The sequence below is a fragment of the Eulemur rufifrons genome, chromosome 25 (genome assembly GCF_041146395.1).
Source record: "Eulemur rufifrons isolate Redbay chromosome 25, OSU_ERuf_1, whole genome shotgun sequence".
Taxonomy (NCBI): domain Eukaryota; kingdom Metazoa; phylum Chordata; class Mammalia; order Primates; family Lemuridae; genus Eulemur; species Eulemur rufifrons.
Genome location: NC_091007.1, coordinates 8877935 through 8905698, shown reverse-complemented (window position 1 = coordinate 8905698; position 27764 = coordinate 8877935). Strand labels below are relative to the sequence as shown.

At 45.7% G+C, this 27764-nt stretch overlaps 1 protein-coding gene across 6 annotated transcripts; it reads left to right on the top strand.

Moving 5' to 3' along the window:
- The first annotated feature begins 5498 nt into the window (after positions 1-5498).
- On the top strand, positions 5499-27764 carry SEPHS1 (selenophosphate synthetase 1). 6 transcript variants are annotated; one of them, XM_069458918.1, is made up of 9 exons: positions 5499-5790; positions 8436-8703; positions 13015-13118; positions 15124-15231; positions 16259-16413; positions 18892-18982; positions 20840-20939; positions 23555-23761; positions 25724-27762. In XM_069458918.1, exons 2-9 carry the CDS (start codon positions 8511-8513, stop codon positions 25936-25938), a joined length of 1173 nt encoding a protein of 390 aa, XP_069315019.1. In that variant the 5' UTR covers positions 5499-5790; positions 8436-8510; the 3' UTR covers positions 25939-27762. The 6 variants fall into 6 exon arrangements, with proteins under 6 accessions (XP_069315019.1, XP_069315024.1, XP_069315021.1 ...); XM_069458923.1 differs by having other exon boundaries at positions 23549-23761; positions 25724-27761; XM_069458917.1 differs by lacking the exon at positions 5499-5790 and adding an exon at positions 6296-6530 and having other exon boundaries at positions 23549-23761; positions 25724-27761.

Here is a 27764-nt window from a genome sequence, read left to right as displayed (position 1 = left end):
AAGGGTTTTTGTTTGCTTGTTTTGTTTTCTACCCTATTAAGGAGTCTGAAATGTATCCTGTAGCTACTATTTGTTTGGCCAATGCTATTACATTAGTCTGCACTGTTGCTTCTTTAAACTTTTCTTTCAATTGACTCACTTTTTATTCTGAACATCAGTGTCTGGGAAATCGCAGGTTTTACATATTTGTTACTTCTCTCCAGTGGGTGTTGATATGAATACCTAACTGCAAAAAGAAAACGTTCTTCGGTGTGCCACCTAAACTCATCGGTGCACAGCCATGAATGAGGATCAGAGTTTGAGACACCGGGGCTGCAAACAAGGGGAGCCCCTTCCTGATTGTAAGCAGGGGAGAGACGTGATCAGCTTTGTCTTTGATAAATGTCATTCTGGCAGCTCGAGTCACTTTGGGCAGATGGAAATGAGCAGAACAGCAAAAGGCTATAAATTAAGATATGTCCACAATAGTGGAGGCGAGAGAGGAGGAATGAACACAGCCATGAACCCTGGGGGTGGAGGAGAGGACCTGAATGTGAAAAGTATGCAGGAGGTAGAATCAACTGATAATAAATTAGGAACAGTCCCAAAAGAGAGGGCAGAGTGGGGGGGAGGGCCAGGGTTCTAGCACGTGCAACGCCGCAGACAGTTGTCCATTAGCCAAGACAGTGTGGGACAGTTAGAAGGAAAATGATTATTTTGGTCCGGAACATGTTGACTTTGAAGGGTTAGTGTTTGTGGAATACACTTCAGGACTCGAACATTTGCTTCTGGGGCTCCGGGGCGTGGGAATCCCCTTGGGGCAGTGCTGTCCAGTGGAAAGGGACTGTCACTCACATGCTGCATCTCAGATGCTCAATGGCCACATTTAGAAAGTAAAAAGGAACAGAGGACACGGACTTTAATAATATATCTTATAAAACCCAACATTTCCAAAATATCCTATTTCAAGATGAATCAACGTACAAATTATCGAGATATTTTATGCTTTTTGTTGGTTTAAGTCTTGGAAATTCGGTGTGCATTTTACACATAGATTACTGTCAATTCAGACATTTCCAGCACTCAAAAGCCGCAGGTGGGGGTGGCTTACTGTATTGGACAGCACCGTTCCAGAAGCCACAGGCAACCTAAAAAGGAGACCGGCTTTGTAACACACCATATTCACAGTTTCCGGGGATTCAACATAGACATCTTTGGGTGGGCCACCACTCTGCCCACCACCAGGGGTGTTCCATAGAGTTTCTCAGATCGGCCCCAACAGGGCCCAGCTCCAGTCGCCCGTGGGGGCACCCCACTCTCTGGCTTTTCCCCTTCCCTGTCTCATCTTGCCCACTTCGTGACATACGGTTCCTGCGGTCACCTCCCAAATTAACTTCCTTCTCTCTAAGCCTTGTCTCGAGGTCTGCTTTGGAGGAACCCAAACCAAGACAGTGACCTTGGGCAAGTTACTTAATCAGTCTGAGCCCTGGGTTTCCTATGAAAGGAAAGTGCATTATAGTCCATTCCTCACGGGGCTGTTGGGAGAACACTTTGTACGGTGGGGTATGGCATCATTCCTCGACAAGGTTAGCTATTGTTGGGGGATGGAAGCTGGGGTGCAGGCAGGGAGCAGCCTTGGACAGACAGCAGTCCTACCTCTGAGACACTGACCCTGGTGGTCAGAGGCATGGAGTGGGTGGGGCAGGGTGGGGAAGGGGGGTCAGGGGTTTCCTCTGAGGACATCCATTTTCTCCTTAAGGTGCATCTGCTCTTGAAGGCAGTAAAGTGTAGACCAGCCCTTGGGGAGAATCAGGAACATTGGGAATATCATACTCAAGGATTTTTGAGCTGTCCAAAAAGCCCAGCTGCCACCGAAGATCACATAATCATAATGGCAGGATCTCCAAGCTCTTTTTTGCCAGCCCAGTGGTGACAGGATACAGAAGAAGGTGGGTAGAGGGACCTAAGGCTGGGCATTCGGGGGTGAACATGGTCAAAGAAGGGGACAGAGCAGCAGTGAGGCTGCAGGGCTAACCTCGGGGTCCAGGCTGGAAGGAAGATAAAGGGACCACTTTGGGAGACTAGTGGCCCCCATGAGATTGGAGCACAGGTGTCAGGGTTTAAAGAAAGGAGAGGACTGCTGGATGGGAGACAGGGTGTTGGCATTTAGATTTCCAGGGTTGGGAAGGTTCACAGCACTGCCACGAGCATGGGTGGCAGAAGTGAGTGAAGGTAGGCTCATTAGATTTGCGTGTCCGTCGCCTACCAGTGCTAGTCCTGAGAATGAATGCCCCCCACCCACAATGACAGATCAGGGGCCACTTGTGAACAGGCGTGAGTCAAAGAATAGAAGAGAGTAACAACCCTGGTAACAGATGGCGGCAATGCTGGATAGCACAAGCTTGGATGAGAAAGGCAGGTGAAGGGAAGGTAATGTCACCAAAGCTGCTTTGGGGCGAGCAGAATGTGGGGTGCAGAAGAACAGGCAGGCTTTCATCCCTCGGGTTTCAGAGGAAGCAGAATTCTCAGGGCAGCATCCTTGCACAGCATAGGGATCACCCAGGGAGCCTGAGAAAAGTGGACTCTGGCATCCCTTCCCACCACACACACCTCAGACCTGCGGGGTTCCCTTCCTGGGGCTGCCATACATAACAAAGGACCACACACTGGGTGGTTTGAAACCACAGGAATGTATTCTCTCACAGTCCCAGAGGCTGGAAGTTGGAATCAAGGTGTCAGCAGGGCTGGGCTCTTTCTGAAGGCTCTAGGGAAGAATCCCTCCCGGCCTCTCCCAGCTTCTGCTGTGTGCTGGCAACTGACACTGTGTCTTCGCTTGTGGCCGCATCACCCCAACCCCTCTCGTGGTCTTCACACGGCTGCCTTCCCCACGTGTCTGCTCTGTGTTGCTGTTTCCAAATCTCCCTTTTCTTATAAGGCCATGAGCCATTGGATTTAGGGTGCACTCTGATCTAGTATGACTTCATCTTACTTTGATTACATCTGCAAAGACCTTATTTCCAAATGAGGCCACATTCACAGGTACCAGTGGTAAGGACTTCAAAACATCTTTTGCGGGAGGACACAGTTCAACCCATTACACCTGCTAGATGTAACTTTGCCAGTAGAGCTGGTAAATGTGTATTTTTAACAAGCCTCAGCCAGGTAATGCAACCCAGGAGAACCATTGCTCAGGTGGAGAGAACAGCAGCTGAGAATCCGGGAGGGGGGTAGGGTGGGGTGAGGGTGGGGAGGGAGGGTGACTCCCCAGAATGGGGTTCTGTTGTGTCCTTGGGGGAGGACTTGGAGAGGGCTGTCTGGAGGGAGCACGAGAGAGCAAAGCAATACCCAAGAGAGAAAGAAGTTTGAGTCTGGGGCAAAGGAAGGCAGGGGTGAGGTGATCTTGAACTGGCGCCAAGGTTGCAGTCTGGCTCTAGATGAATCGAGGCATGTGTGGCCGACAGCCCTGCTTCAGAGAACAGTTTCAGAGCTGGTAAGAGCTCCAACCCCGGTGGTGGGTGGGGGAGGAAGAGCTCGGTTCTGAGGATGCTTTCACCTCCCGCCTCCTGCAGACTTTGCAGGGATCAGCCTCTGGCCAGCCTCACCACTTGATTGATTTCCAAGTTCTGCAGAGCTCTGTCCGAGGTCCCTTTCACTTTTTCCCCGAGCTCTCCCTCCGAGTTAATTTCACCTCTTTCAGAGGCTTTAAACACCATTTACATACGGATGGGGCCCAGATTTGCATCTGAAACCCCGAGCCTCATCCCACCCAAGCTCCAGATCAGTTTCCCAATGACCTTCGGTCTGGAATGTCCGGCAGACCAGAAATTTAACATTTCCAAAGCTGAACTGATCCCAAAACTTGTTTGCCTCCCAGCAGTTGCTCTACCGGTTAGTAGCATCACGATTCACCCAGTCCCCCAAAAGTAGAAACCTAGGGGTCATCTTATGCTTTTTCTTCTCCTTGATAACAGTAAATCACATCCTTGTGATTTGCAGGTCCTTGTCCTTGGTGGCGTTCCGCCAGCTTTCAGTTCAAGTACATCTCCAGGCTTGACTAGTACAATAACCTCTTAACTAGAAACGTGGCCGTTTTCCCTTCTGAAGAGGGCATCCTCCAACATCATCACCAGAGCTAAATTTGTAAAAGACTAATCTGACAAACCCTGCTGGTTATGGCATAAATGCCAAACTCCTCAGTGTGACACACAAACCTTCACATAGGGGCCCTACGCACCTCTGCGTATCACCTTCCCTCTACCCCACAAAATCTTTCTTCTAGTTGTAATTTTTTTTTTTTTGCTTAAAAAAGAACCCCCCCTCCCAAATTCCCATGACCCAAAATGTAAAATCTATTTTAAAAGGGGGAGGAGGAGGAGCGGAATAAAGAGATCTGTATCCTCCTTCCTTGATTTCTGGTGTCCCAGAGGACTTTGTGTGTCCTTCATGGTGACTCCGAGGCAAATCCAGGTTTGTCAAGCACAGGGTCACGCCGTTCTTATAAAAGCCTAAACCATCACATTCAAGAACCCAGGCTACCATGTTCTTTCCAAACTTATTGCAGGGTATGGAGAAAGGACACAAAGACAGAGGGAGCCCGCATCCACCTGGTCTTCCAGGTGGCATCCCATCACGTCTGCATGCATACGTAGATTAAAACCCCGGGGAAATGGCAAGCACAAGTTTTAAGAACGAAAAGGGCATCTGCACAGCATGCAGACGGTAACCCAAAACATTTCTGCCCCCCCTACCCCCACCCCCCAGCACATCTGTAAAATGCTGACCCACCGCCTCGAAAAGTTTGGCCGGCATCCCTCCACGCTGCGCAGTTTTAAGGGAAGCCCTAAAATCTCGTCTTAAAGCATTTGTTTTATTTTCATCAGCGATGCATTAGAAACCCCAAAACCTTCAAAGCAGTTATTTCACCAGCCTAAGCCCCCCCATTTCGACGTCAATTCAAACATATATCATCGGGTCGCCACGTTTGCTCGGATGTGTGAGGGAAGGACAGTGTAACGGGGGAGTCTTAAGCATTCTGCCAAGACTTCCTACTAAGCACCCTGAGTGTTCAAGAAACTTTGCAGGGCATGTCCACATTTCCCCGGGGCTCCGGAGCCGAGCCAAACAATAGGAGGGAGAGCGGACGGGAGTCACTGTGCACCGAACGCGCCGTTTGTTTTCGAGTCTCTGCCTGGGCTCCTCTGCAAACTGTTTCAGGGCCATTGTCTTGCGGGCCGCTCGGACCGCGGCGCCCGGGGAGCGCGGCAGCGTCCCCCATGAGCGCGGCGCGGCCCGGCCAGGTGGCGGGAGCCTCTCCCGGCCCTTCCAGAGGGCTGCGGAGAAGGAGGTGGCCCCGGCGCCAAGTGCTGCTGCCAATGCAACTTGCAACTTTTGAAATCAATCCTTTTTGCATCATGCAACGGATGCCACCGCTCCTCGGGCTCGCAACCCCCCACCCCTCCCCCGAGACCAATCATTGCCGCGCTCGGGCCTGCACAGCGCCCCCGCCCCCTTCCCGGGCCGCACGCAGCCACCGAGCCGCCCCGGCCGCGGCCCGCCGCCTCTTAAAGGGAGGCGGCCGGCCCTAAGGCACCCTCGGCGCCCAGCCGGAGGGAGCGCGGCCGCCCGGTTGGCGCAGGGCCGCGCCGACCCAGGTGAGCCCCCGCGGCGCCCCGGCCTGAGCCCGGGCCCGCCGCCGCCGCCGGAGCCGCATTTTTATTCAGGCGACGCTTAAGGGCGCCCGGCGCGCCCGGTGCATTGTGGGAGCGGCCGCGGCCCGCTCTCGGGAGGAGGCGGAGGGCGCAAAGCGAGCCGGTAAGCGGCGGGCCTGGCGAGGGGGGGCGAGACGCCAGGCTTAAAGGGGAACATGGGTCCGCAGGCCCGCGGCGGCCGTTGCAAATCCCCCTCCGGGCCGCCCGGGACCGCCGGGGAGCGGTGCACGGCGGCGCCGCCAGCCCTGCCTGGAGAGGGGCAGAGCCGGGCTTGGTGGGGCCGCTTTAAAAAAGAAGCGCCGCCCGCGCCGCCGCCGCCGCGCGGGGCCGGGGAAGGAGGGAGGGAGGGCGGGGAGGAGTGGAGGGGAGGGCGGCGGCGGCTACGCAGGGGTTAATTTTTTCGCCCGCCGACATTTTTGCGCGGCGGCGGCGGCAGCCCGCGCGCGCGGCGTGGGGAGCCGGCCCGGTGTCCGGGGCGCGGCGCGCGGCGCCTCCGGGCCCTCCCCGCCCCCCGCGGGCCCCGCCGGCCCGGGGAGCCCCGGCCGGACCGCTGGGCCGCGCGCGCCTCGCGCCCTCCCCGCGCCGGGGGCCGCGCGCGCCTCCCGCCGCCCCCGCCGCCGGGCGCCCGGCGCGGGATGGCCCGGCTGGGGGCTCCGCACCGCCTCCGCCCGCAAGCCGGCCCGCGGAGCCTCTAAAGGCGGCAGCCCGAGACTTAAGGTGCCCCCGAGTGCCGTCCTCCGCGCTCGGGCCGCCTCCGCCGCGGGCTTCATGGAGAGCGCCGGGCCCTGCGCCCACGCCGCGGGGGCCGCCCCTTTGTGCACTTGCGGGGCTCGGGGTGCGGGGGTAGGTAGGTCTGGGCCGGCGAGGGTCGCGCCTGTCCCCTCCCCGCTGGCTGGGCTTCCCGGCTTCTCGGTCTCCGCGCCCCGCGCTTGTTTGAACAAATGGAAATGTGCCCGGGCTGGAAAGGGTTAAACGTTAGCTTTAAATATTCATGTCATTGTTTTAAAGGTGTAAACATGTGGCTTCTGGGTCGGTGTAGACGGTGTCTTATTTTGCACCTTTACCTCCCACCGCCTTTGTTTAATTACTCCAAATTTCCCCAAGCACCCCCTCCCCCCTCACAGCCCCCCCAGAAGTGTAAGAATTTGTTCTTTCTTAAGGTCGGGATGTGATTCTGTGATTCGCGTCCCTCGTTCCATTTGGAATTTTAAAACTCGCGAGCGCTTTCTTGACTTAAGGTGTTTCAAACTTTTTCCCCCTCAAAACTCTGGGAAAGTTAGTCCCCCAAATTCTCCTCCCCGCTTTTTGAGGGTGGGGAGAGGGATATAGGGCTTGGAGGTAGGAAAATAACTGGATACCTCGTGAGTTGGATTTTTTTTTTTTTCCTGGTAGTGGTGAGGCGGTGTTAAATGCAAGGCATTTTGTGAGGGAAGGACTTCGTTGTTTTTGTTCCAAGGCCTTCCTAGTCGAAGTGGTGTGTTCAAACTTTTTCCTAGCTCTAAGATGGCTTCAAAAGTCCCATCTCTGTAACTTCCTTTGCTCGCCTGCTCTTTTGGGGCAGGTTGGTTTCTGGGAATCGTGTTGGAAGGTTTACTCCTGTAGAGTTGTAGGTTTCCCACTGAAATTCCTGCTCCACTGTTCATCCCAAACATGTTTTTGTGTAACGAGGACAGTCTGGATGACTGCCCATACTCAGGCTTTGTGAGATTGGTTTTAAATGAGTGATACGCTTCCCAGGGGATGGAAAGCTCTATAAATGAGAATTATGTTCTTAATCATAAATTTTATGGGGAAAACTGACCCTAAAACTTGGGGTGTCTGTAATTCTATGCCCAATAAAGCATCAGTCTGGAGGTTTGTAAACCCTAGGAGCACATGTTGGTTTTTTTGCGTGAGCCCCAAAGGCTAAAAAACTTGGAAGGTCTTAGTCCAGAAACTTATGGTGGGTACCCAGTACTATAACTGCTAGTGATTTAGGATGGTTAAATTTATTGTGTTAGTTCTGCAATGAAATGGTAATGAGCACTAGCATGTTTTGTCAGTGATGTGTGTACTGGTTTGTTGGGTGGGATGTTTGCTTTCTAGGAAATAGCATTGCATTAAAACATCAGAGAACTTTCCAAGCGTTCTCTTGAAGAACACAAACCTTGCTGTGCTAAACAGCCATTCCCGTTTTTAAGTCGTGCCCTTGAGCGAGGCCTCCTGTTGGGTTTGGATTGTTTTGTATAGTCCTGGCTCAGAGGGAAGACATGTTTTTCTAAGATGAGGACTTAGCATCAAAAGGAATTCTGTCCAATGCATTTGAATGATTGTCCTTTTCCACTAAGTTTCTGTATTAGGCGGTTCATTTTGCTATGTGAGATACCAAAAGATATCAAAAGGTTTTCCAGAAAAGTCACCTTAGCGAGAACCTCTGCTTTCTAAACCACAGTACTCCCAGGTTGACAGACGAAGGGACCAGCAGTGAGGTTGTAATACCGCACCCTAGAAGAACATTTGGGACTTACTGTTCGACCTGCTGTCCTGTCCTTCCTTCTTCGGAGGAAACTTTACTTGCTGGCCCTCTTCCACAGCTGACTGATGGTTTAGTCCTTTTTTAAAATGGTTTATTCTGGCATGTGTATCACTATGATGGGAGGATCAGTGGCCCTGAATCACGTTTACTTTTCCCTATCATGTGTTCACCTGATTCTTGACAGTACCGTGGGAATCCTTTGAATGGTGTCTTTGTGTTTTGGCCATACCTAGGTGGATCTGTCAAGAACTCAGCCAACCAGGAGAGGGAGGGGAGGGGCTGAGCTGTGAGGAGTGGGCCCAAGAACCATGTCTACGCGGGAGTCCTTTAACCCGGAGAGTTATGAGTTGGACAAGAGCTTCCGGCTAACCAGATTCACCGAGCTGAAGGGCACAGGCTGCAAGGTGCCCCAAGATGTCCTGCAGAAATTGCTGGAACCCTTGCAAGAGAACCACTTCCAAGAAGATGAGCAGTTTCTGGGAGCCGTTATGCCAAGGCTTGGTATGTATACTGTTGTTTCTTTGATAGTCTACAACCCATCAGTGAGTCAAAAACCAGACTTCTCTACTTACTTCCTATGTTGCCTTTTTTTTTCTTTCTTCAATTTTTGTAGGGATTCAGAGTGCAATCCAATGATAACTATTTTATGTTGTTCTAACTCATTTGGAGGAAGTACTTGAAAAGCATCAAGATATGCACTATAATGATTTTTAAACTATGGAGTATGCAATTGAGATAATTATATTACAGTAAAAGCATGTTTTAATTAAGTCAAATTTTCTGCTTAGCTGAAGATTAAGCAGAAGCTCCTTTATGCCCTTTTCCTGAAGTGACCCCTAAAATGCTTACATTCTCTTCATTGCTCTAAGGCGGTACTTTAAGCATCCTCTACAGTACTTGGAGAACAGTGACTGTCGGGGAGGGAATTGGGGGTCCTCTGCAGTGTGCATTCATTGAAAATTTCGGGGTGGAGGGGAGTGGGGGACAGGACTGCCCCAGACACAGAAGGGGCGGAGATGACCAGATGAATTTGTACTTGACCCCAGGATGTCATCTGGGATCCAGGGCAGTTTTTTTCCCTACCAAATTCCTGATGGCATTAGCAGTTTCTTTTTTCCCCCAAACAGAGAGTTGGAAAGAAATTCTAGGTGCTTGGGATATTGTTTATTAGTGTGGTTATTGTGTGGTTTATTAAGTACCTGATGCACGACTGTGATCACTTTGCCCGTGCATGTTTGACATGTATTTTGGGGGCTTAGGTATTCTGCAGCTACCTTGTGACTTGATCACCTTTCTTATATAAGGTTTTCATTTTATTGTTGCCCATTATTTTGTTATAAAGTCTTGTCTTACCACATTGGTTTTGAGCCCAGGGTATAGATAAAAGCAGAGTTGCCTTGGTTGGGAAGGAGGAAAACTTACAGCCCAGGCTCTAGTGCCTGTAGGACTCCAGGAGTTCAGTTTGAGAACTGTCCCTCTTGTCCCTCTTGTCCAGCTGATGTGTAAGCTGTGGGTAAATAACAGTGAGTGAGTTGGATTCCATGTCAGCTTACTTGTCAAGAAATGAGAATGTACCGGGAAAGCTCTTAGGTAGCTGTCAAGAAAGATAATTGTTTAATGGTCAAAAACAAATGAAATAGAAACCTTATGGATGAAGTAATAATTCCTATTTCTAACTGCCCCAGCACTGTCACTTACTAGTCACTAATGTTTAATTCTCCTGAGTCTCAGTTTCCTAATCTATGAAATGGGATAATGATACTGTTAGACACTGTGTGGGTACCAGAAATTTTCTGTGTATGTGTACAGTGTGTATTTGTACCTGTATGCATAATACATGTGTATACATGTATGCATTTGCATGTATGTTTTTTATGTATATACATATATGTATGTTTATGGTTTTAATTTTTTTCTAACTGACTGTTAATATTTCCTGGATTCTGAGATGGTATAATTGAAGGATGAACCAAAATAGCTTTTAAACGTGTACATGTCTGCTGGATGTGTCCCAACTAAAGAAATGTTAAATCTGTTGCCTGGTACTTAAGAGCTGTCACGTACTGATTGCCGCTGGTGATGGTGGTGGTATGATGACTTGAGTTATTTCTCTCGATGGAAGGTGTCATTATTGCTAAAAATGTTCTAGAATTCCCCATAACTTTTTTTTTTTTTTTTGGAGGCAGTCTCACTCTGTTGCCCGGGCTAGAGTGCCATGGCGTCAGCCTAGCTCACAGCAACCTCACACTCCTGGGCTTAAACAATCCTTCTGCCTCAGCCTCCCAAGTAGTTGGTACTACAGGCATGCGCCACCGTGCCCTGCTAATTTTTTCTATATATTTTTAGTTGTCCAGGTAATTTCTTTCTATTTTTTCAGTAGAGACGGGGGTCTCAACTCTTGCTCAGGCTGGTCTCGAACTCCTGACCTCTGGTGATCCTCTTGCCTCGGCCTCCCAGAGTGCTAGGATTACAGGCGTGAGCCACCACGCCCAGCCTAGAATTCCCCCTTACTTCTTGATAATTAAACCTAAACTGGCGTTTAAGTCTTCCCCGACTCTGTGACATTTTCCTGCCGTCCTGCTTGTCCTCTACCTGGTCTGTCCCTCTCTTTCAGTTTGAACTCCTAGTTTTTCAAGGTCTATAACCCATCTCAGGCCCACCCCTTCTCTCTCCCTTCCTTGAAATTGAGTAGGTGATTTCTAAACCGATCACTATATACCAGTGCCGTCCAAAAGTAATACGAGGCAAGCCACATGTGTAATTTAAAGTTTTGCTAGTAGTCACATTCCACTATTTCCCCAAGTAAATCTTACTAGACACAGAATAACCAGCTGTTGGAGTTAGCAATTTAGGGAGAATCCATTAAGTTAAAGTGTGAGTCTTACCCTATTTCCAGATAAGTGCTAAAGAGCATTGTTACATAAATTTCTGAGAGGCTGCGCACATAGCTGCTGTTTACGTGAATTATCATACATGTTCTTGTCTGCCAAATGAAAACTGATCACTAGTAAAGTGTAGTCCTGTTGTCTCAGATTTGTGAGACTTGCTATTCTGAAATTAAATTCTGCATTCCCTGGCTGGGTCTTCCACCAAGAGTTTCTGTTTTGCCATCTAGTTTAGTAAAAAATCAGCCTGACTTCACAATCTGTGGCTTTTTATTAAACTTGATTTTATTTTTGCATCAAAAAAGATAAGGTACCTGCATGGCCCAGCCTCTGTTAGGTCTGTCGCTGTCATGATACCGACATGGGGGTTCCCAGTAGTTTTCTTTATGCAAAATGTGAAAGGTCATTTTAATGTGGTTCAGATATAATTAAGTCTTCTTGTGTTGGAATTCCAAATTTGTGGGGTAGAGTCCAATACGGGACTTGCTTCCTTTTGTACTTCGTCCTTATTTTTTCTTGCCTGTGGCTGTTGGACTGAAAAGTGCAAATACAGCCAGCCCTTCCTATCCAGGGGGTCCACATCCATGGATTCAGCCAACCACGGACTGAAACTGTTCAGGGAAAAGAGTGGAGGATTGTGTCTGTACTGAACACGTATAGACGTTTTTGCCTTGTCATTTTTCCCTAAATAATACAATATAACAACTGTTTACATAGCATTTACGTTGTATTCGGTATTATAAGTAATCTAGAGATGATTTAAAGTACACAGGAGGGTGTGCATAGGTTATATGCAAATACTATACTTTTTTATATCCGGGACTTCAGCATCTGGATTTGAGCATCTGGGAGGGGGGTCTTGGAACCAGTCCCCTGCGGATACTGAGGAACAACTGTAGTTTATGAAAGGGCAGAGGCTGTCCTTCCGAAGGGGGTGCAGGGAAGCACTCTGTATTCAGCTCACCTGGTGGGAATGCCAGTCTGAACTTGTAAAAGGTCAGTATTACAGGTGATTTTTAAAGAAATGCAGCCTATGGTAGCTAGTCTTGACTACTTCAAAGCTGATTTCAGGAAAGAGGAATTTCTTTCTGATTAGCCCATCAGTTGTCTGTCTTTCTAACTATTTAGAAATAACTTTTGTTTCTAAATTTCTCCCAGGCTTGTTTAGCAGTTTTCTTTCTAATGGGGAGAAGTTAAACTTAAGGCCAGTCCCTGTTCCTATTATAAGTTAGTACAGGTGGCATTTATAAGTTTTTTTTTACTGGGGGAATAACATGAAATTTGAAGATTTCCTCTTAAAAAAGGCTTTTGGGAACCTATGAAACAAATGGATCACGTAGGTGCCAGAGGGGTTAGATACACGCTTAATTGGAAATGAGGAAATCGCTGAGCTGGCTTTGTCCTTTCCTTTTTTGGATTTTTATTTTTGATTAAAATGTAAAAGTAATAGCATTTTCTATATGCAAAATATTTTGCAGATTTTCTGTTGCAAAAATAGGATAACATGTAAAGATGTGCTCAAAGTAACTACAGATAAAATAACCCAAGTTCCGTTCGTACTGTTCTTTAAAGAAAGTCTGTAGGGTGCCAGGCACATGATACAGTACTACAGTAAAATAATACAAGAAAAAAATCATATAGTAAAAAGGAAAATTTTTTATTCAAGGCATCATTAAGATTTAAAAATTGCGCCATATTGAAATTAAGTCTTGATGACTACCATTTTTATTCCTATTTTCTGTCTTAAGCTAGTTACGTTTCACGTTTATTTCAGTTACGCCTCTTGATAGGAAACACATGGCTTGGTTGGCAGCGTGCAGTTTCCATACGTATCTTGTGCAGGGCCTTCCTGTTCAGGCGCTGGGGCTGTAATGCGCAATGGCTTCCCCGATTCATGTGTGGGTGCTGATGACTTCCATCTCCGCAGGCATTGGAATGGATACTTGCGTCATCCCTCTGAGGCACGGTGGTCTTTCCTTGGTTCAAACCACGGATTACATTTATCCTATCGTAGACGACCCCTACATGATGGTAAGTTTGACCTCACGTGTTTGTGTAACTAGAGCTGCTTATGCGTTCGGTTTTTGGTTATGGCTGGAGTTTTGTGTCTGTGGGGGCGGGGTTTTGGTTTTGTTTCTATAACATCCCCCGCTGGGGCTGTGTGACCTCTGCCCTGCTCACACTTGGCACAATGGGTAAAGCAGCTACAGCGGGAGCAGGGAAGTCCCTCTGCGGCTGTGGCTGAGCCGCGTCTGTGTGTGAGAACACCTGTTGTTGAGTGTCTGCGGACAACATTTCTGTCGTTTTCTTCCTTTTTCCCTGTGCCTTTCTTCCTTTGACACTCGTGTATTTTAGGATGGAGATGTGGCTATACTTTGTAACAGGACTGATCCTAAATGTTTCCTTCCAGAAATATGGGAGCTTAGCATCTCATCACAATTAGAGTTCTTGAAAATTTACTCTGATATCCGGTTACTTCTCCCGACCCAGCCACATACACCCACCCACCATAGTGTCACACGGTGCTGTGTGTAACGTGTCTCTGAGCCCTGAGTTGAGGTTCCCAGCCGCTGGTCATGCACCACGCAGGTGTGTCTCCCAGTTGTTCGTTGCATGATTGCAGCCAGCCGCTCTTTGATCCACCCAACCTTTAATCCCACTTTTCTGCCAGCCAAGAGGAGCCAGTGAAGAGATTGGGAATATTCCATTTGCTATAAAATGCCAGATGTCCTTCCTGGGTAGCAAGGACTCTGGGATTGAGCTGCACCCACAGGGACTTCCACAAGGTAGCCAAATGACGCTCATGTCTCAAGTGCCAGTGACAGGGGAACAGTTTATGGGAAACCTGTGTTCCCTCTGCATATCCATCTGTTCTCTCCTCTAGAGCAATACTCTGGAGACTGGGCGGGTAGGCCACACCCTCATCCCACCTGACCAGGTGGCAGAGATGGCTAGAACAGGAAATGGTCCTTTTTGCAGCATCTGCTAAAGTGAGAGTGCCCAGAGCAGAAGGGGCAGTAAATCACTGCCATGCCAACTGGTCATTGGCATCTCTAAGTTGCAGACCCCCTGTTAGCTTGGTGATTGGCTTGGTGATGTTGAAAGGGCATCTGCAGAAGGTTATTGAGCGGCGTTGCTGATCTATTAGGGAATCATAAGAAAGCACAAAACAAGCCAATAAACAGCCATCGGGAGTGATACTACTTTGGAGTTTGTCCTTATGTCAGAAGAAGAAATTGTCATTTTTCTCTTTACTGTCTATAAAAAATAATGATTTAGACAATGACAACTTACACTTTAAAAATCTCCAATGGCAAAAAAATCATCATTATCGTATTTCTATTGAGTTGTATTTTAAAGCTCCTAATAAAATGGTACCGTTTACTGGAAACTGCTTCTCTTTTTCTTTCGAACACAGTATGACTTCAGCCCTGGATGTTTGTTCTTTTATTTATTTATTTATTTTGTTTCTCAAACAAGACGATTTTCCTGTTTATCCTACAGCGTTGAACAGAAGCTATAAGAGTTTCTCAATCCAAGTGCACAAAAACCATTTCCTTCTCTGTAACCACTAAGATCAACATTTTTTAGGCTCTGCCTGGGATAAGTGGCTGTTTCTAAGTTTGCTTTTGGACAGTTGTATTCGGACGTTTTCACTGCACACCCCTCCCCTAGGCCATCGATTCTAACCTCCTCCTGTCATTACCCACCGGCCACACACGCACCCTCCCCTGTCTAAATAAACCACAGACTCCTCCCAATATGTAGAATGGGAAAGAACTTGTGAATTCTCTGTTCTGCACAAGAATGAAGACGTAGTAACAGAAATAACTGGGAAAAGAGTGAATGGCCTAGTGGTTCTCTGATGAAACAAACGTAGTCTGTAAATCGTGGAAACTGAGGACCATGTCCCGGTAGCTGCTCTTCCTGGAAAGTCCCCAGGCTCTCCTTGGAGGTCATTCCGTGGGCTCGCGCTTTGTGTCTACAGATGGAAAGTCCCCAGTTGTCCTTTCTCACATTTCCCCTCTCTTCCCAGGGCAGGATAGCATGTGCCAATGTCCTCAGTGACCTCTACGCCATGGGGGTCACAGAATGTGACAATATGCTGATGCTCCTTGGAGTCAGTAATAAAATGACCGACAGGGTAAGTAGGAGGCGCCCAGCTGCACACTGGTCCGTGCTGTTGTGGTCGCATCGCTGGGTTTGGTTAGACTTCGTTTCCCATCTGGAAAGTGAGGTGCCCGGCCATATGGCTTCCAGTATTCCTTCCGGCTCTCCACTTTTTGGCAGTTATCAGTAAATTAAAATGAGAGAGTCTGGCCTGTTCATCTTTTCATTTCTGCCACCTGCTCCCTTTCTCTCCTCCGGGTAGACTGAAACCAAGACATTTCTGTGTATTTGTTTTAAAAAAGTTCTGGCCATAGTAACAGTGCCTCAGTGCCAGGCCTGGGGATCAGGCACAGCCCTACGAATCTAAGACAGGTGGCACTTAGGACCAGGCACCTTGTCTGTTGGTGGCTGGGGGTGTCACTGGTGTAGACAGTGATGGGGCTGGGGCCATCATATGTCATGTGCTCGGGCCTTGGTGTCCTTGAACCAGAGGTGAATTTCCATTTAGGTGATTTTTGACAGGTACTTGTTTTTGTACAAAAAGACCCCAACAGTTTGCCCTGCCGTACAGAAATTCGAGTTTTCAGTAGGCCCTTTTCTGCCCTAGAATGTGTGCTGTGGTCATCGCTTGTGTACTGTGGCCTCAGCGAGGGCTTTGCAGGTGTGCATTGTTCGTAGCCCTCAGCCGATCTTCGCACTCCTTGGTAGGATGGAAGCTTCGGGCAGGGGTACATGTGCGTAGTGAGCTGGTCTTGGAACCCTTAAGCAGCATCAGAGAGCTGACTTCTAATGGTTGTCACACTTAGGGCCAGTCCTGTGGACTGCGTCACATACCGTGTTGTCAGGCGTGGTTCACATTGTTACCTAGAACATCTTCCAGCATTGATAAAGTGGTTACGATGTAAAATACTCCCTAGCTTTTGTTACATTCTGCCCTGTGTAAACTTTCAGGACTTCCTTTAGGATTTTGCAATCCTATTTATAGCTATAAATGTAGAACTCTCTTTCTGGGTTTTGAATAGAACTTTTTGACTTTTCTTTTGTGTCCTTTTACATCATAGGAAAGGGATAAAGTGATGCCCCTGATTATACAGGGTTTTAAAGATGCAGCAGAGGAAGCAGGAACCTCTGTAACAGGAGGCCAAACAGTATTGAACCCCTGGATTGTTTTGGGAGGAGTTGCTACAACTGTCTGCCAGCCAAATGAATTTATCATGTAAGTAGATTTTTTACATAACATACAAGTCAGCATTTAAAAATATGCAAGTTATTGGTTTTTAGTATTCACAAGGTTGTGCAACCATCACTACTATATTTCCATCGCCCCAAAAAGAAGCCCTGTGTCCATTAGCTTCATTCACTTAATAATATTTCCAAGGTTCATCCATACTGTAGCATAAGCCAGTACTGCATTCTCTTTTGTGGCTGAATCATCCATTGTATGGGCATCTCCCACATTTTGTTTATCCTTTCATCAGTTGATGGACCTTTGGGTTGTTTCCACTTTGCTGTTAACATTCAGGTGCAAGTTTTTCGTGTGGATGTAAGTTCCAGTTCTCTTGGGTCTGTACCTAAGAATGGACTGGGTCGTTTGGCAACTGCGTCTAACTTGAGGAACCGTTAGACTGGTTTCCAAAGTGACTGTGCCATTTCACATTCCCAGGAGCAGTGTATGAGAATTCCTGTTTCCCCACCTCCCCTCCCAGGCTTATTTTTAGTCTGTCCGTCTGACTCGCGCTGTCCTAGTGGGTGCAAAGTGGTATCTCATGGCTTTCGATCTGCATTTTGCATCTGCCTGGTGACCAGTGATGTTGAGCATCTTTTCATGTGCTTCTTACCCATTTATGTATCTTCTTTGGAGAAGTTTCCCTCTTAACCGACATCATTGCTTTCCATATTTGATGTTTTGTTTGACATCATCACTTTCCATATTTGATGTTTTGTTAAGAAAAGCTACCCGTTCTATTTTCTGAAGGAGGTGGAAACTGCAATTATTTATTTTATTTTTTGAATAGATACTAATAAGGTGCTGTGCTCACATGGTTCAGAATTCACAAAGTATAAAAAGGATCTGTGATGCAAAGGCCCTCACCTGCACCTGGGCCTCCAATTTCTCTCCCAGAGGCAGCCTCTTTGCCAGTCCCTGTATATTTTTAACCAGCCTACTGACATTTAGAATATTTTCAATTATTTTGACATTACAAATAATACTCCAATGAGTTAACTTATGCTTAGATCATTTTTTTGCATGTGTGAATCTGTAGGTAAGATTTTTTTCAATAGAATTGCTAGGTTAGATGGTACGTGTGCTTCTAGTTTTGCTACCAATTTATGTTCCATCAGCAATGAATGAGAGTGTTGGTTTCCCCACATCCTAACCAGCACAGTGTGTTAACAGACTTCTGAATCTGCACCGATCCGTTGGGTGGTTTTAACCTCATTCTTGTAAGATTGAGCGTGTTTTTCATATATTCTTATCTTTTGCCCATTTTTTAATTGATAGGCGCTCCTTTTAGAGTCAATATCTGACATCTTTCCTGTTAAGGATCTTGCATTTTACTTAATCAAGGTTTTGTTTTCACAGTGTATGTTTTGTTCATTAATTCTCAAGCTTTCCACTTAGATGGGACAAAAGACCCTGAATTCCATCTGTCTCACACAATCCAGCTTTCTGGTAGAAAAAGAACTTAAAATAACCAAACAGTTTTATCACACCTGCCTTATTGATATGAATTCATAGGTTGCATACAACTGTTGAAATGCAAGAACATATCAGCTTCATGGCTGAGTCCAAACTGAAAGACATTCGTGTCTTCAAGTCTAGTTTTTGGAAAATGGGTTTCTTGTAGAGCATCACAAAATTATATTTTTTCAAAGCTGCAAGTGGATTCAAATAGTATGGCTTGAGCTGGGAGCAAGGTGTTGGTTTGAAAGTCTGTGCCCTGGCTTTGGTTTTCCCCGAATTTGGTGAGTATTTGAGGAGTCCAGCGTCAGGCTGTAACAGCTACGTGGACAACTCCTCAAGCTGGGAGAGGAAGAACTGGCAGACCTGTGTCTTGGCAGTGAGGATACGAACATGGTAGATATCTGGGGGATCAGTCGTTGTGTTTTTAGGGTTGCCTTTGTCCTATTGCTGTCTGTCACAGAGACTAGGTGAGAGTCTGGTTGCCAAGTAGGAAACCCTTAGAGGTCAGTCTGAGTTTGAGAACCTGGGTTCAGAATCAGCAAGACATCAGACCCACAGATTCCAGCCAAATCCCATAACCCAGAAAGTCCCACCTGAATCTTTCATATAAATGATTATAAACAAAGCATTCTTTGCTGCAGAAGTCTTGTTGCCTGGAATCACTTTGGAACTCTGTGGGTCTGTACTGGAAATTACACACATGCTCATAGACGCCACAAGAGCAATGTGGGCCTGATGAAAGCTTTGACGGCTGCGTGATTGGCGTCTTTGTACCCCTTTTCTTTAATCTAGTAGATAATTTGGCTCACATGTTTAATGTTTTATTCCAGCAATAGCCTTAGTATCAAGTTGCAAGGCACAATCTAGTACATGCTGGTAGTTGGCCTAAATTTAAGTAAATGCAAAACCAAATATGTTTCGTACAGAATTTTCCTTCTCCTGTTGTAATAATCATGAATTTATCTCCTGGTTGGTTTGGTTAGAATGTGCCCTTTTTCTTTCCGTTAGGCCTGATAACGCAGTGCCAGGGGACGTGCTGGTGTTGACGAAACCCCTGGGGACACAAGTGGCTGTCGCCGTGCACCAGTGGCTGGATATCGTGAGTAAACCACTGCGCGTGTGATGGGCGGGAGGGTGAATGAGGTTTCAGGTAAATTAAGTGCAAGTTCCGTGTAGTGAATGCTTGACCACAGTCGGCAGGCCCCAGCTTGGGGCTTCGTGGATTTTCTATAAAGAATTTGGGAGGCTTTTTCTGTTTATTTGGTGCCAGATAGCTTTGTCTTTCACATCTTAAACATGACTGAAAAATAAGGTGGAAGAGAATTTGTGGAAAGTGTAGTGGTTTGGATATAAATAAGGCCCAGGTTGTTGACAGTTTAAATTGTTTTAGTCATGGGGTTTGGGACAGTTTTTCTTTGGTAGTTTTCTCTTTTTAAACTGATCAGTAACTCAGAACATTTTAATAAATAATTCTCTTATGGAGAAAGAATCTAGAATATGAGGATATTTCTCCTGAGCCATTTTTCCACTGAGCTGTAATCATACTTAAGATTGACTTGTTTTCATTGCCACAACAACTCAAAAATTAATAAGATTGTGGTATATTCTCACATATCATGGTGCATTCAATTTCTACAGCTATCATCTGAAACTACTAGTCCTGATAAACAGTTGAAAAAGAATAATCAATAATTGTATGTCTTTTGTCAACCAGACATATCTTAGCTTGATACAGCAGAGAAATTCTGTGAGGCTGTCCCATTCTTTCGCTTTTTCTTCCCTCCTCTCCTGGTGATGTCAAGTGGGGTGGAAGGTCAGGTCCCCTTACCAAGGATAAGCCACAGAGGTGCTTTCCAGCACGACTGCCCGGGCCCGCGTGACCTGGCAGGAGAGCTGGGAGCAGGCGAGGCAGGGCTGTCGGAGATGGGGCTTGGGGTTCCCTCTCTTCTCCCCACTCCTAAGTTGGCACCACCTTTGCTGTTTTCCAACCAGCTTTTCTTAAAATGCTCAGGATTGAATAAAGCAAGTTCCAAGGACTGTGTAATAGCGCAACATACTTCCTATAAGGATCAGAAACAACCAAGAGATGTATCGCTTAGGCATCTGTTAAGAGAGTACTATCTTTTAAAAGGCAGAGGAATGAGTGCAGAATTCAGAATAACTGTTACCCCTCAGGAAGTGACGGGGCCACAGGATGAGGGTAGACAAGTTACTGCTGGCATCTAGTTACTGCATTGGGTGGCAGGTAATTGGATTTTCGTAATAGTATTAAAAAATAAACAGGTGAATTGCCCGCATGAGGGCTGTTAACGGACTGTGAGGTCAGTGTGCCGTGACCCCAGCATCGTGACGCTTTGAAAGTCAGACTGAGGAAAAGAGAGAATGGTTTTCCTTGTCCTTTTTCTGACACCTATTTTGGTCACCAGAGGTTGTCCTCAGTGTGTTTGCAGTTAAAGTTGTTTTGACTTTCATTGATCCAGCAAGGTAGCTTGACTCCAAAAGTCAGTGTAAGTCAGTAAAAATATAATTATAGTTTGAAAAGTAAAAGCCGGCAGCTTAATAGGGGAGATGCGGAGGAGAAACGGAGGGCACGCAAAGCTGTTAATGCTGTGATTTACACGCTGCCGTGGAGGGACAGGCTGCAGCCCCGTGTGTGCAGCGGCACAGCCGGACGTCCTGCCGGTGTTACGTACCCAGCAACCGTGATGTTTGATCACAGAAACGTGGGATGAGAGCAGGGCAGAAGAGACACTATACCCACAGGTCGAATGGAGACTCGAAATACTAATCACAGAAAAACCAAAGAGTTGGAAAACTTAATTTTCTGTACAAAATTAGATAAAGCCCCCCAGAAGATGACTAAGAAAAATTTATTGGTCTTTTTGTCCAGTGGCTAGCAGGAAAGATTAATCGCATTTTTCCGTCTTGTCTTCCTCACCTGTGTTCCTATCATTAGCCTGAAAAATGGAATAAAATTAAACTAGTGGTCACCCAAGAAGATGTGGAGTTGGCCTACCAAGAAGCAATGATGAACATGGCGAGACTCAACAGGACAGGTACGATGTCGGGTGGCGAGGGGTTGGCAGACTTCCTCCAGCGCCGAGATAGTAAATGTTTTAGGCTTTGTAGGTCACATGCGGTCTCAGTTTCATATTGACTCCCCCCGCCCCCGAAACTCTTAGCTGAAGACACAGGCCATGGGCCAGATTTGGCCAGTGACTTCAGACCATCTTCTGCTGCCACCATTTTGGTTTCCGTAGGTGGTGGGGCCCGACTTATGATGGAGCAACTTGTGGTTTTTGACTTTGCTGTGATGCGAAAGCGTTACACATCCCGTGGAAACTGTGCTTTGATTACCTGTACAGCCATTCTCTGTTTGCGAGTGTCAGTACAGTATTCAGTAGATTGCACGAGATACTCAACACTCTGTTATAAAATAGGCTTTGTGTTCGATGATTTTGCCCAACTGTAGACCAATTTAAGTGTTCCGAGCACATGTAAGACAGGATAGGTTAAGCTGTGATGTTAGGTGCAATAAATGCATTTTCAGCTTACAGTGGGTTTATCAGGACCTCACCCCATCATGAGCCGAGGAGCATCGGTAATGGGAATCTAAATACATGACGTGTCCTCAGCAGAAATGAGTGTAAATGTGACTTGTACAAGAAAAAAGCCTTGCCAAGGGAATCACCTGATGTGGTTTCAGCATCATATACTCACAGTTTTTATTGGTTTTCATATGTATGTAGAAAGCGCCAGTTACATCTTCATAATTTAGAAAGAAGCACTTCTTGTGGATCTTTTGAAGTCCTGACGTGACATGCCAGGCAGACTGTTTCTAGACATTTGTTGGGTTGCTCTATGTAAATGATTTGGAAGCAAACCAACATTTAGAAAGGAAATTTAGAAAATTTATATTCCCGAAGCAATTTCCGGAACATGACCTTGAAAGCCCAGAGGTGCCCGAACCCCATCTGCATTTCTGCTAAGGGATAACCACTGACTTTTGTGTTTGATTCTCTTGCATTTTAGAATATTTCTTATCACACAGGCTTATGTCTTTAAACAATAAATTAGTTTTGCTTTTTTTTTTTTCTTTTTTTACTGATTTCATCCACCGTTTAATGTTCCTGAGATTCTTCCTTGTGTGTAGCCGTAGTTCAAACATGTCCACCACTGTGTATTTTCCACCGTGTAACCGACTTACCTGGTCCGCTGTGGGCGGTCTGGTATCCAAAATATACCAAGAACTCTTAACAATAATAAAACAAAAAAATCCAATTAAAAAATGGTCCAAAGACCTTAACAGACACCTTGCCAAAGAAGATACACTAGTGGCAAATAAACATATAAAAAGAAGCCCAGCGTCATTTGTCATTAGGGAATTACAGATTAAAGCACCAATGAGATACCACTACACATCGATTAGAATGGCAGAAATCTAAAACTCTAACACCACCAAATGCTGGCAAGGATGTGGAATGAAAGGAATTGTCATTCATCGCTGGTAGGAATGAAAAGTGGTACAGCCACTTTGGAAAGACAGTTTGGCAGTTTCTTCCAAAACTAAAATATATTTACCATGTGATCCAGCAGTTGTGCTCCTTGGTATTTACCCAAAGGAACTGAAAACTTATATTCACACAAAAACTTGCACACAGATGTTCATAGCAGCATCATTCATAATTGCCAAAGCTTAGAAGCAGCCATTTGTTCAGTAGACAAATGGATAAACAAACTGGTGGATTCATATTATGGAATATCAAGCAGTAAAAAGCAATGAGCTATCAAGCCATGAGAAGACATGCAGAAACCTTAAATGCATATTGCTAAGTGGAAAGAAGCCAATCTGAAAAGGCTGTGTACAGTAGGGTTCCAACTACATGACATTCTGGAAAAGGCAGAACTCTGGAGACAGCAGAAAGATCAGTGTTTGCCAGGGGCCAGGGGGAGGGAGGGTGAATGGGCAGAGCACGGGGCATTTTAGGGCAGGGAAACTGCTGCATGATCCTGTAATGTCAGATACATGTCATTACACATTTGTAAAAACCCACGGAATTGACAGCAGGGTGAACGCTAATGTAAAGTGTGGGCTCTAGGTAATAGTCATGCATTAGCATTGGCTCGGAAGATGTGCTAACTACACTGATGTTAATGTAGGCGAGACTGGGGGGAGGGGTTACATGCCAACTGCCTGTACTTTCTGCTCAATTTCTCTCTAAACCCAAAACTGCTCCAAAAAGTATACATTTTTTAAAATTAAAAAACAAAAGGATTAAACTTTCAGGCAATTAATCTAATTCGTCCCTAGCGAGAGTACCTTGATTTTAAGTCAGGCATTCTTAAAAAGTCCTGTTCTTTTTAAGGATGGTCTTGCCAGGTTTACCTTCCATTGAGATTATAATTCCTCCGTATAGTTTTTATTATTAACCGGAAAATTACTATTGACTGAAGCTTCTGATGGTTTCCGGGTAGTTGAAGTTGAAATAAAAAAATCAGAATTTCACTCTGGTTTGGGTTGATATTTTTCAGTATATTACGTTTTCACTATTCCTATATGTCGTCTCCCTGACAGATGAGGAATTTTCAGACCAGTTGTGCGTGTGAGATTTTGAGTCGAGGAAACGTACTTTTCCCTCAGAGTCACCCCTCTGTCCCCTCTCAGCCGCAGGACTCATGCACACGTTCAATGCCCACGCGGCCACCGACATCACAGGCTTTGGGATCTTGGGCCACGCGCAGAACCTGGCCAAGCAGCAGAGGAACGAGGTGTCGTTTGTGATTCACAACCTTCCCGTGCTGGCCAAGATGGCTGCAGTGAGCAAGGCCTGCGGGAACATGTTCGGCCTCATGCACGGGACCTGCCCGGAGACGTCAGGTACAAGCACTCTGGGCCCAGTCTGAGGACTAAACTAGTGAGGCTCACGGAAAGTTCCGTGAGAAGGCAGCAGCCCAGTCCGTGCCTGCGACCCCACTTTGTAGGCCAGTCCTGGTGCCTCCTGCCTCCTCCTGGGTGGGCTGCAGTCCCCATTGTCCTGGGTGTCATCGTGGGTGTCATCGAGCAGTCTAGTAACCTGTGCTCTCCTTTCTGATGCAGAAATACGGAGATGGGCATGGGAGAGGGAGAATATGGGGAAAATAAGTCATTATTCAATTTTCATTGGAAACTTAGCGTTTGAGATAAACTGTAATACTCACATTGAACAGGCTGTATTTTTTCCCTTGAAAACAATGTCTAAAATTATTGTTTTACAAATGAAATAGTATGTTATGTCTTCAAAGTGCTATTTGTATTTTTGTCTTTTCTTCCTCTTTTCTCTTTACCTTGAATCCTGTTTCGTCTTTTAAGGCTCCCTACCTTTTTCCCTTGATTTTAGGCTCTCTCATTCCTATTGCCTTTTCTCTAGAACTCTAGCTTTGTAGCCTGGCAAAAGAGTGGATTCACCTGAGAATTTAAAAAATTCACAGGCCTGGACCCAGCCCCGAGGAAACCTGGTGTAGTCCGTCTGTGGGGGTGTGGGCCTCAGTAACCGTAAATGCTGCCCAGGTGATTCGGGGGTAGGGCCTGAGGCGGTGACCACACTGCTGGACCACAAAGCCCTGCTCACGTCAGCCCTGGGCGGTGGGTGGCCAGGACTCTCCTGAGCCTCTCACAGCCTTTACAGAGAGAAGGCCCTTCAGATTCCCATTAAAAAAAAAAAAAAGCCCTAAGAGGACAGAGATTATTTCCTGCTGGTTCAATATCTGGCCAGAACAGTGTCTGCCACCTAGTGGGAGTTAAATGGATGTTGAATGAATTGATGAATATTACCAATTTGTTTCCTTTATAGATACGAGAAGTTTTTACTTTTTCGTAGGAAGGATATAAATTTTTTTTTCTGATTGTGTTATTTCTACTTAAAAATAAAATGTTTTGGCCTGGCTACTACAAATAGCAGCTAAGGTTTATTTAATTAAATTAATTATTTTGAGACAGAGTTTCTCTTTGTCATCGAAGCTGGAGTGCAGTTGTCTGATCATAGCTCACTGCAGCCTCAAACTCCTGGGCTTGAGCACTCCTTCTGCCTCAGCCTCCCAAGTAGCTGGGACTAGAGGTACACACTACTGTGCCTGGCTAATTTTTTTTTTTTTTTAATTTTTTCGTAGAGGTGGGGTCTCACTATATTGTCCAGGCTGGTCTTGAACTCCTGGCTTCATGCAGTCCTCCCACCGTGGCCTCCCAGAGTGCTGGGAGGGGTTACAGGTGTGAGCCACCATGCCCGGTAACAAAGGTCTTATATTAATGTATTTTATACTTTCTCTGTTTTGAAGATAATCCCAGAGTCAGGACTAGAATCTAGATATTTTGAGGCAAACACTCTTTCATGAGTCTTAAATTTTAAAAAAACCCAACAACCACCAAAAAAAGGTTCTTGGGTTAAGACAAAGGAATCCATGTAGACAGTCAAATTGAAAAGCAAGAGTTCTCTTTTGTTTGTCAATATTTCCTACAGTGTAGCCTGGAAAAAAGAGCTACCATGTACATTACTGAGGCCCAAACATCTTACTCCTACGCAGCATTAAATGGTTCACACGTAGGTCATTTCACAGTTTAAAGTTTGTTGGTTTGTGAGTGTATGTGTGTGTTTTAATACAATAGGAGTTTACCTAGACACTGCCTAATTCCTTGGTAATTCTGCAGAACAGAGCAAGCTTCTTAGTTGAATGGGAAGAGCAACTTGGAAATAGCAGCAAGTTGTTGATGGAACTTGGATCTGAGCAGAAGCTTTTTAGAAGAATAGAGGCAGAGAAGCTGCTCTCATGTCACGACTAATGGCATTTCCTTCTTTTCCTTTGCCAGGAGGCCTTCTGATCTGTTTACCACGAGAGCAAGCAGCTCGGTTCTGTGCAGAGATAAAGTCCCCCAAATACGGCGAAGGTCACCAAGCATGGATTATTGGGATTGTAGAGAAGGGCAACCGCACAGCCAGGATCATAGACAAACCCCGGATCATCGAAGTCGCACCGCAAGTGGCCACTCAAAATGTGAATCCCACACCCGGGGCGACCTCTTAATCTAGACAGAAATAGCTGTTTGATTTTGTTTTTAAATAGATCTATTTCCTTTATCATCACTTCAATTAAAGACTATAAACAACAAAAATCTCATTGTGTCTACACATCTGGTGACCTTAGGTCGATTTGTGAGTGGATACAATTAATAAAATAAAATCCATTGCCTTTTTTTCCTGTTACATTAACTGAAGATGCACCTAATCTTGAGGCAGCTTCTGAGTTGAGAATTATATTGTTATCCAATACTGTTGATTCATTTTGAATCTTTAGACACTTATCTCTTGCCGCATAGGCTCTTTTTAAAGGTGCTTTCACATAGCACAGACATTACCAATAGTAGTGTCAAATAGCAGTTTGTGTCTTTTCATTTTATGTATATTTATCATATAAGTCTGATCTTTTTTTTTTTACGTGTCTTGAATGGTGTTCTGGAAAGACAGCATTGGTAAGTGGCACATGACGGTGTCCCAGTAGTGAGAGGTTGCATGATTCCTTTGAGTCTTTCATTTGTAAAGCCTGGTCTTGTCATTCAAGAGCATCTCGGACCCAGGACGTTGCCCAGTAGTGCATTCAGTTCCACAAGGCAAGTGCTTCACTCTGCATGGAAAGCACTTCGAAGACAAAAAAGAAATTGGATTTCTTTTTTTTTTTTGTAGCCTTCCTGATATTTACAGTAATACCATTAACTGTTTTCTTTGATAGCAAAAAAAAGGATACTTTTTGCAATGATACTATACTGTTCTACAGTGCAAGAAGGAATGGCCTCACGAAAGGAGGTTCATGTATAATACTCATTTACAGCTCAATATATAATTACGCAAATAATTTTTAAATATAATCAATAATAAAAACTGTTCTGTGGATGGTAGTGTTTAATACATTTTATATTTTGTATAGTGATTTCAGGCCTTTTGTTTTCTTAAAATCAGCAGCTATTTAGCCTAATTCTTAGCATTATTTTGTCCTTTGCGCCAGTATTTTTTTGTGCACGCTTTTTGTGATCTGTGTTAAAAATCTGCATTGCCAACATTGCAGCTTGAACTTAAAAACTTGTTATTCAAAATAAATATTTAATTTTTTTAATTGCTCTTGTATAATCAGATGCCCCTTTTAGTATTATTTTAGAAGCATTGGGAGGATTTTTGCCTAAAGTACAATTTATCGGGGAAAACTAGATTTTAGTTTTATAAAACTTTCAAGTCTTTCATGGGACCTATATTTTCTTGAATTAAATTTTGTAGTTCTAGAATAAATAGGCAACCTAAAAAGGTGTTACCTGTGTTACTTAAAACCAGAGGCTTTCTTATATTTTAACCTACTAAACAGTCGTGAGGGATTCCTGTCACTAAGCACAAGGGCACCGAGTTCTCAAGTGTCTTGTCTTCGTAAGAGAAAAAAACATCACGTCTTTCAAGTTTCCGGATGCTTCCTGCTTGCAGGCACCAAAGCCGCGCGTGTAGACCGATCCGCTTCTTGCCAAAGGAAACCGCCGCTGGAAAGACGAAGCTCCCTGGCAGAGGCTTCAGCACGGATGCCGCTCCGCCCTCAGGAACCATCGAGCAGCCTCTATGCATGTGCGGCCGGACCCCGGGCCACGAGCATGGCGTGCAGTACAGAAGAGGCTGCTGCAGAACTGAAACTAACTGGACATTTTATAGGAATTTATACAGATGTTGGTCCTCAAAAGCTACAAACCAGTGGTCTGCAAAATAAAATGTGTTGGAAACCTCTGAGTAAGATAAACATACTGTTGAGCTTTTTTTTCCCCCTTCCCCAAATAGTGATGACTCAATCTGAACTGCTTTGAAGTACGGAGTATGTCCCGA

Excerpts from the sequence above, each read along its gene's own strand:
- SEPHS1 (XM_069458923.1), top strand. The coding sequence starts at position 8,511 with ATGTCTACGCGGGAGTCCTTTAACCCGGAGAGTTATGAGTTGGACAAG. Across the intron at positions 15,232-16,258 it reads GTAATAAAATGACCGACAGG|GAAAGGGATAAAGTGATGCC; the intron begins GTAAGTAGGAGG and ends TTTACATCATAG. Across the intron at positions 23,762-25,723 it reads GACCTGCCCGGAGACGTCAG|GAGGCCTTCTGATCTGTTTA; the intron begins GTACAAGCACTC and ends TTCCTTTGCCAG.